This window comes from Manacus candei, unplaced genomic scaffold (genome assembly GCF_025592945.1).
Source record: "Manacus candei isolate 608988 ecotype Guabito, Panama unplaced genomic scaffold, ASM2559294v1 h1tg000086l, whole genome shotgun sequence".
NCBI classification, from domain to species: Eukaryota; Metazoa; Chordata; class Aves; order Passeriformes; family Pipridae; genus Manacus; species Manacus candei.
In genome coordinates this window covers 3272992-3282462 of record NW_026138134.1, presented here as the reverse complement: position 1 = coordinate 3282462, position 9471 = coordinate 3272992, and the positions used below count along the sequence as shown (strand labels likewise).

Sequence of the window (9471 nt, the reverse complement as noted above, 5' to 3'; positions counted from 1 at the left end):
ACTGCAAGCCCGGCCATGGATACCCCCCCTCTCCCTTTCCGGGGTTGAGGGGGATGTTTCTCCATGGCCCTCAGCAATGTCCAACCTGTACCTAAGGACAAGGACCTCAGCTGCTACATCCAGAGGGATGGAGAGCATATTTCAGGCCATAACCTCCATCCCCACCACCAAGAAATCCTTACCTATGTCAATAAATAAATACATAAACACATCCTTCGAGCCGCCTCTCTCTCTCTAACATCCTCTGTCTGCTACTCTGGCACTGGACACTCCTTGATCTCTCACCTAGAACACCAAAAAAGTTACAATTACAGAGAGGAGGTGAAGGAGAGAGACCCATGACCTCCATACTTATCCCCGGATCCCTCCCCACATCCCCCAAGCAGCAGGGCACTGCCTCTTCTGCCAGGTTTGCTCTTCTGTGGCCAGCTGGCCCGGCCTGGGAGACCCAAGACCTGAATAAAGACCAACACCACCTTCTCTGCCTGTGCCCAGCTGTCCAGTCCCCACACCCTCAGTACCCCATCGTTTACTTGGCATATGCCACAAAGCCTGAATGTGGTTCTTCCCTTACCCCTCACCGGTATCGCTCGGACACTGCACGTCACACCTCGAGGCAACTCCTTCCCATCCCTTTCGCTCTCTCCCTCTTCTCCCTGCTCATCTCCTGGGTGGCACAAACTTATCGTAGGGTCAAGAAATAAAAAGCCCACACAAAACTGTCCTGCCATCACTAACAATCAACTTCTGATCCTACAAATGTGCCGGATGGTTTGAAGCAGCCGGCACCCCGAGGCTGAGGACCAGATGCACTAAGCAACCTGCAAATCACCAAAACACCAAGACACCGACCAAGACAAGCCCCTGGAGACAGCAAGTTTCACCTACACCCAAACTCTGTCCTGCCATGCTTTGCCTGTGCAGTGTTTCACGAGCAACCTGGTTTCCTACACCCACCTCACATGGCTGTCTCTCCTTCCCACGCGGGATTTGCTTCGGCTGCTCCACGAACATCCCCTGCAACGCTGTGCTGCTGGGGCAGAGAGCCAAACAATGAGCTTTTGGGACACTGAACAGGGTCCTGACTGGGGGAATTGGGCACAGCTGTGCCTCACACCTTCTCCATCTACTCACCAAAGCCTTACCTGTGGGTAAGCGACAGCACTCCCGCTGGGCTCACCGGCGAGGTCCAGGTGCCACCTTTCCAGCGCTCTCCCAGCCCACTGCGATGTCTCAGTGCCCCCATCTGTCACGCCCTCCCAGCACCCCTTCCCACGCCCCTCCCCGTTCCCGGTGGCGCGAGGGGAGGACGCGGGGTGGCCCTGAGCCCCGCGGCAATGAGCACCACAACCAGACGGAGCGGCCACATGGAACAATCGTTTTAATGGATAGGCAGAGAGAGCCCCCTCGCCGCCCGCCTGCCCCCGCGTGCCCCCCGCCGCCGGCCGCAGGGAAGGAAAGGAAATGGAAGGAGGAAAACCGACCGCAGGAGAGACCCCCCCACCGACACGGGCGGCGAGTTGACCAGTCCCACATCTCGGCAGAGGGCTCGGCCAGGAGCCGGTTGCTTCACCTTCTTTTCCTTACTAGTGTTATTTTTTATATATATATATATATATATATATACACACACACGCACGCGCACACACACACATATACATACACATATATATATATATATATATATAAAAAAATATAAAACTGAGCTATATAGATCTCCCTCTGTCCCTCGGTTCGCTCCATTCCGCCGCCAAGGGGCCGGGGCCACGCGGCAAAAAGCGACGGAGAGGGGGCCCCGGTCCCCCCGCCACCCTTTGTCCCCGAGGGCGGAAAGACGAGGAGGGGGTTTGGGGACGCGTGGACCGAGACGCTCGCCTCGTCTCGTTGAGGACCGATACACACCTAACTCCATATACAGCATGCAGTAATGGCAGCGGAAGGACCCTGCTGGGAACCGTGGCTAGAACTCTAACAAAAAAAAAAAAAAAAATTATATATATATATATGTATATTTATATATACTGTATATATATATCCCATAAAAAGATTCAGCGTCTCCCTCCGCCTCGACGCGTCGCCCGTGCCCTCGGCAGGAACTGTCCGGACGACCGCTTTTTGGGTCGGTTTTGGGGGGTTTCAACACAGGACTCCTCCTCTTCCTCCTCCTCGCCGGGCTCACAAACCTCCTCGGCCGGTTGCCTCCTCGGCAAACAAACTAACAAACTTCTTCTCTCCACTTGCTCCCACTCTCCTGGATTGTTTCGTTTTGTTTTTGTTTGTTTTTTTTTTCCTCTCTCTCTTTTTTTTCTCCCCCTCCTTTTTTTTTTTTTTTTTTGCATTTCTGTTTTTTAGGAACTAAGAGTTCTAGGCTCGTATCAGAAAATACAATTAATAAAATTAACCATGACTCAGAATCCCTTATCATTCACGATGTCCGCGGATGGTACGATGAAAGCGTGGCTCGACGCCGGTCTCGTCTCCTTCCTCCCTTTCCCTTCGTGGCGGCGTGGTAACTGTTGAAGATCTATATATCTATCCATATACATATATGTATACGTGGGTATATACATATATATATATATTCTGAAACACAAATGGCGGCACAGTCCATGAGGAGAGGGGAAATCTTGTCAAAGGAGAAAACCGGTGTGTCCGGATGGAGGGTCCCACGGGAGGGAGCAGGCGGGCAGGGGTGGTGACAAGGACGGGGCAGGGGGGGAAGCACCACACTCCGATGGCCCCATCCATCCTCCGCGCTGGCCCACAGCAGAGAACGGCAAAAATGGGGGGGAAAAAGGGGCGGGAGAACCCCCCCACCAAAAAAAAAAAAAAAATAGGGTGAAAAGAAAAAGACTCAGTTGCGTTGCATCTTCAGCAGGAAGCCTTGGATTATTATTATTATTATTTTTTCCCCTTTTCTCTCCAAATTCCCGTTGTGGTTTTTTTTTTTCCTTTTTTTTTCTTTTTTTTTTTTTTTTTTGCACGTGTTTTTTTTTTTTTTTTTTTCCTCTCTCCCCCTCCCCCAGGTGGCCTGGCCGGATACTCTCTCAATTCTTATGATTATTTTCGGAAACGGTGAACACTTCTTCTTCTTCATTTTCTTCTTCTTCTTCCTCTCCTTTCTGCTTGCTCTCTCGCTGGCCGTGGTCGTCGCCGCCGCTGCTCCGCGGGCCGGCTCTCGGGTCAAAACTGGCGGGCGAGTTGGGCGAGCGGGAGGAGCAGGAGCCACGCGCAGCCTCCTCGTCGCCACGCGCCGCTGTTCCCGTCGTGCACCGCGCCGGGGCCTGAGCGAGGGAGAGAAACGCCCGCATGGTCACTCAACAGAGTCGATAAGAAAGTCGTGAAACGTGAAATAAATCGCAAAACCGACCGAAGGACGGTATTTGGGCGGTGTTGCACGTGGTTGGGTTGCTCTGCGGGCATCGCCTCCCACCTGTGCTGTCGTCAAGAGCAGGGCAACAACCGTCCCCATCCCCACCGACCCCGGCCTTTGGGACAAGACTCACTTCTCATCCCTAAGTCCCCATCCCAAGCCCATCCCCTGTGCATCACCACCATCCAACCTCCCTCAGCCCCTTCCACCCTCCTCCGAATTTGTCCATGTTTCCAGCCACACTTAGAGGGGAGATGGCAGCTTTTGCCCAACACACTCTGCCCAGTCCAGGGTGACCACCCTGTTCCCCACTTATGTCCTTTGGGAGGGCACAGTAACCACCTGCCCACCCAGCAGAGACACCACCAGCAGCACTGTATTGAGGACTTGGGGTTTTGTGCCCCTCCAGAGTCTCTGTGAGGCTCATCACGGGCCCAGACCATCTCAAGAAGAATGAGAGGGGATGAGGAGGGTGGTCAAGAAAAGTCAAGCTCTTCCACACCTTTTGAGATCACTGGGGGTGGGGAGTTCAGAGCTCACCATAGGAAAGGATGTGGAGGGTGTCTGACCCAGTGGCTTTCACCAAAACATCCCAAATAGTTGGCCCGGGGGAAGACTGGGCTGGGAAAAGAACTCAGGAAGGCATCCAGGCTGGTGTCCTGCCACAGCAGGGCTGCCCACAAGGTCTGACCCACACATGCTCTTGAAACCCCAGGACATGTTCCCTCACTTCAAAGTCCAACCAGGGCACTGAGCACCACTAACCATTTGGTCTCCCACTCTCCAGCATGCTCAGACACCTCACACCTCTCAAATCCAAGCACCAAATGCAGGTCTTATGCACTACCTCCACAGCCCTCCCAACATCTACAAGTCATCCTGGGGGCTGACCCACAGTGCACCACAACTGAAGCCACCCCAAAATCAAGATGACACCAGGTCGGTTGGCTGGATGATAAGATTGCCCGGCTGAGTGTTGGCTGCCCTGACCAGGAATAACACCAGGAAGGGGACCTAATGCCTGTCTACCCCTACCACATCCTGGAAAAAAGGTACTAGGAGTATCTCAGAGGAGGAAGGATCTGTCAGAAGACCCACTTAGGCAGCAACACTGGGAAAGCTGAGCACAGAGACATTCCTGCTTTTGCCCTGGCGATGGAGAGGGAGCAGGAGACTGCGGGATAGGGCAGGCATGCAGAGGGCACAGACCACCACCAGACAGGCACAGTAGGCTGGCAGGGAGGGGGCAGGATGGGAGGGCAGCTAAAAAAGCCCTAATTCATCCCTACACCAGTGAGAGCAGTGGGGTTGTGGGGCAGGCTGGTGCTGCGGCTCCCGCTGAGATGGGCTGGGGTGGGAGCCGGAGGGGCCCAGGGGAAACACTGGGGGAAGCACTGGCATTGCAGGGGTCCCCAAATTACTGACCTTTCCAGGGTGTCAGAGCGGTAGTTGTCTCTTCTAAAAATTAAAGAACAAGTGAAAGTTAAGGCAAAAGGGCAATGGAAAGTGCAGGCTCGAGACGCCTCCCTCAGCCTGCCCTCGACCTGGGGCTGGGAAAACGAGTGGATGGGGTAGCAAGTGGGATGTGCTGCCCAAATCACACCCCAATGCTCTGAGGCCACGGTCCCCCTGTCCGGGGGGGGGAGGCTGAAGTGAGCCAAATAAGGGACCTCAGACCCAGCAAAGTCTGTGGTTGCACCCTGAGCAAAAACCAAAGCACAGGGGTTGGAATTTGGGGGATGCAGGGGGTTCAGCTCTCCCCTGCAGGTTTGGGGCCCATCCCTCTCGATAACCCTGCAACATCCCAAATGGATTTATCGCCTGACAGCAGCCTCTGGGAGTGACAGGAGGAGAGGCAGAGGGCTTGGTTTTTTCCCCAGCTCCACAGAACGAAGCAGTTTCCCTGAACACTCCATCACATCCCAGACAGCACCAAATGAGCCGCTGAATGAGGCAGCAGGTCTGTAATAACGAGTGCTACATGTTAAATAAAGCACTAGTTGACCTCCCTGAAAAATTAGATTAAAAAAAGGATTAAAAGATGAATGCTACATTAGCCTCTTGCACAGCCCCAAAAAGGCTCCTGTCACGGTACCTGCATGGATTAAAACTCCATTTGGAGGCAAAAAAAACTTCAAAACACTCACTCAGCTTCAGGGAAAAGGGAACACTCACAAAATTGTCCCCCCAAAACCTTACAGAAGAGACATTTCTCGTGCTGCAGGTAGTGCAGCCATCACACCCACTTCCCTCTTATCTTCCATCTCAATAAATAAAGACATTATTCCCCAGACTGAGGGCACTGATTCCTTAGAGACAGGTGACACATGGGGACACCACATCTCTGATAATTAGGGGAGGGTCGTTCCTGGGGGTGCTGGGGGTCCCTGCACCCGGTGATGGGGAACCCCTGCATGTCATGGTCCCCTCAGGGAGCTGTCACCCCCCCCCAAGGGCACTCCATTAATAAAGACTGATCACCCAATCAATGTGGCTTTATGGAAATTAAGGGTGCTCAAAGGACTCTGATTTCATTCCCTGATGGGATTCACAGTCAGACCAACAAAGCTAAGGAGGTCATAAAACAAGCCTAGACTTCTGTGGGATTCTTCCCTGCCTCCCACCTGGCACTGCACTCACAGCACGAGTCTCACAAGCCATTGCTGACAGGTTAGAAACCAAAGAGCTAAGAACTCATCAGCAGGCAGATGTCATCTGTACTTTTGGGCTGTTCATCCAGCCTGGATCTGCAGATGCCAAATAAAGGCCCCTGCTAATTAAGATTTTAACCTCACAAACCCAAAGGAAGCCTACAACATCCCAGCTGAGGATGTAGGTGTGGCTCAGGTTACACTGGACACCCAGCACGTCCACCCTGTGCGTGCAGAACAGAGGAAGCCAGGCCTGGGTGGTCTGCAGTGCCAGGGGTGTTGGTATCCCTAAAACACAGGGTTATTGGATCACCAGGAAGGCTGGTGGGGAGGAGAGTGGAGATAGTTCCTAAGTAACACTAATGATGGCTTAGCACAGGTAAATGTTCATCAGCAGGGACGTTTTGGGGGGAGCAAATGGGTGTTTAAGGCTCATTAACATCCAAGGTTAACTGCATCAGGGCTGTGGGCACAGAGCTGAGCATCCAGGATGGGATGGACTCCTCTGTCACAACTCAGGGGAACCTGACACAGGTGCCAATACCGTGGCAGGGGAAGACAAGCCTGTCCTGTGATGCCACCCCAACCCCACAGCTGGGTGTGGCCCCTGGCAAAGCCCAGCATCCTCTACTCTCCTTAAACAAACTGCTGCCCTGGACCACATCCAGCCCCTCCCCAGGGATGGTGAGACATAGACATCACTTCCCAGGGTCTCCACGTGCCTCCCATGCTCCGCTGCTCTGGTACACTCAACATCCCAACACGTCCTCTGGGACTCACTGTCCCGGTGTGCTTTGCATGGATAAGGGCACAGCCTGCCCTGAGCCACCCCTGAGGGGCCTGGGGATGAGGAAAATGGATCTGCTCCTCTGCTCTGCTCCCCTCCAACCACACCACAATGAGAGGTGACAAGGCAGAACAGCTGGGTGGCGGAGGAGGACAACGCTGGGGTGACATCAGGAGAGGATGGAGGTCCCCACTCCCCACTTCTCCCATATGGTTCAGCTGTGAGAAACACAAACCCCATATCTCCAGCAGGGAAATACCCCCATGCAGTACCCAGGGATGAGATCTGTCATCCATTTCTGACTCCCAGTGGCCATGAGAGGGATCTGGGGAGCACAGACCTTCCCAGCCATGAGCAGTGTCAGAAGGATCCCAGCTTTGATCCCAGTTCTGCCATGCAGGGCAAACAGTCCTGGGACAAGGGTACAAACCTAGTCCCCCTCCCTGCCCTCTGCACCTTCCCATCTCCCTCTGGCACCATCAATAATATATCTCCTTGGCAGGAGGGAAAACACAGCCTGAAAGGTGACAGAGACAGGGGCCTATTCATTCTTGGGTGGGAATGGGACAGCAGTGACCCTGAAAACCATCTCCTCCCACTTATCAGCACCAGAGGATGCCTTCACACAGAGGCTTTCCCAAGGACTTATCAGAGCAATAAAATGGAAACCTACAACCAAATCCTAACTTTGCATCGATGGTGGATCCCAGACACCTGTGAACAGTGACTGACATGGTACATGAATCAGGAGGCAGGAAGCTCCCCAATTTCCCTGAGCTCACCATGACCTCCAGCCCATGCACTAGGCTAAGAAGGATCAGCAGCAAATGCACATCTCCCCCAAAAGACAAGGGAGAGCCTTTCCACCTCTCTCCCATCAGTGATCTCACGGTTAAGTCATTCCACCTCCCTGTGTGGCTCCCTCAGCCCCACTCACCATAGAGGATCATGCTGGCATTGGTGTTCCCTAACTGGTTGGAGGCTACACAGGTGTAGTTCCCATAGTCCTGCTCAGAGACGTTGAAGAAAGTCAGTCTGGAGAAGAAGGCTTTGTTCTCCACTTTCAGCCCTTTCTGTCCTTCAGCCAGCCTGGGAGAAAAGCAGAATGGGAGAAGGTCACTGGAATGGTGTCAGGAGGAGAGGTGCCTGCGATTTTCCATGGCCCTGGTTGTGCCTGGGAGAGGGGACATTGAGCTTGGGAGAAGAGGGAGAAGGGAAGGTATTGGGAGGGATATGGGAGATGGATTCTGCTCAGCTGGGTCTCCAGCTGCCAGCCCACACTATCCCCACGCTGACCAGAGGCACCAGAGGACTCTGGATGGCGCTGGGGCTTGGAAATGCTGTGTGGAGGGAGAGACACTCACATGCCAAGGGAGAGAACCTGGGAAAGGCTCACTGCCACCCTACAGAAGAGCCTGGCTTCCCTCTGGTGTCCTCAGCCCTCCCTGCTCTGCAGGATGCCTTCTGGCACCTTCCTTTTCCTCTTCCTGCGTATCCCTGATGGGTGACATGATGGGCACCCACCACTGCGGGGAGGCTTCTCAGCCAGCCCAAATGCTGCAGCATTAACCCAGTGCTTGGACTGCCCTGAGCTGGTGTCCCCATCCTGCTCTGCTCCTGTGGCTCTTCTACTTGCTAATTCCTCATGGGAGGTGCCAGATCCCCATTGTGGTCCCTAATGGACACTGGTCCAGGGGCTGAGCCCGCTGCTGCTGCTGCTCTGCGGGCCCTCGTGATCTGACCTACTTCTGAGCAGAGCCTTTCATCTGCCACACAAACATCCTCCTCTTTGTACACTCCTTTCCTCCTTTGGCTCCTTTCCTCCCCAGCCCGGGAAGGCAGGCGGCCCCAGACTCCCCTCCAGCTTCTGGAGCATCTTTTTTGGCTAAAACACCCCTCCTTATCAGTAAGGATGTGGCTTGTCCTGTGTTTGGTCATGTCACGTCCCCTCTGGGTTCCCCAGGGAGAAGTAACACAAAAATTGGTTAAAAACATTCTGTCTGGGGTCAGAGGGAGGCATTTTCTCCAGAGTGAGACCCTACCCTGGGCTGTGCTGCTTCACTCCTCATTCCCCAGCTGCATCCCTGTGCTGTTGCTTTGGCAGAGCACAGGATCTGCTTGTTGATCTAAAAGGGTGGTTTTCACCCTAAAGCAGGGCAGGCTGTCTCTGGGGCCTAGCAAACCTGTCTCTTGACCAACACCATATTTCTTTTGCCTTTCCGAGAGCTGCCTTCTGGTCAAAGTGTTTAAAGAGATGACAGAGGTTTCATCCACTCTTAAGTGCTTGGATTTGTGCTGCCAATATCCCTCTTCCCTGTTATGCTTCACCCAAGCTGGGATTTACCACGACACCTTCAAATGGAGGCAGGGGCAGCAGCGATCCTGCCCTGACGGAGGCTGAGAGAGGCTCCTGGAAAATTCCCCCTCCCTAGATGTCCCTCAGCTACTTTCCTCCCTAGATGTCCCTCAGCTACTTTTCACAGTGTTAAATACAAAGCCCTGGAATGCTTTTAATAGATACTGGCTGTGGATGTCAGCTGCCTGCTGGAATGCCTGGATTTGCCCCGGACAAGCACAACCTGCTGCTCCTGGGGGGGACCTGGCTTGGTACCCAAAGCAGGCTTGTGCCAAGGGCTATGAGTGGAAGCTGCTGGCACTGG

At 53.8% G+C, this 9471-nt stretch overlaps 1 protein-coding gene across 7 annotated transcripts in view; it reads right to left on the bottom strand.

Moving 5' to 3' along the window:
• Positions 1-1608: 1608 nt before the first annotated feature.
• LOC127482320 (protein CEPU-1) overlaps positions 1609-9471 on the bottom strand; it is a 353430-nt gene continuing 345567 nt past the window's right edge. For 6 of the 7 annotated variants that reach the window (XM_051812518.1, XM_051812522.1, XM_051812521.1 and 3 more), the window contains 3 exons: positions 7749-7900; positions 4799-4831; positions 1609-3284 (listed from right to left, as the gene is read on the bottom strand). In XM_051812518.1, the coding sequence (XP_051668478.1) occupies positions 3184-3284; positions 4799-4831; positions 7749-7900 (286 nt within the window). In that variant the 3' untranslated portion in view covers positions 1609-3183. The remainder of the gene's footprint in view (positions 3285-4798; positions 4832-7748; positions 7901-9471) is intronic. The other variant, XM_051812520.1, reaches the window with a different exon arrangement.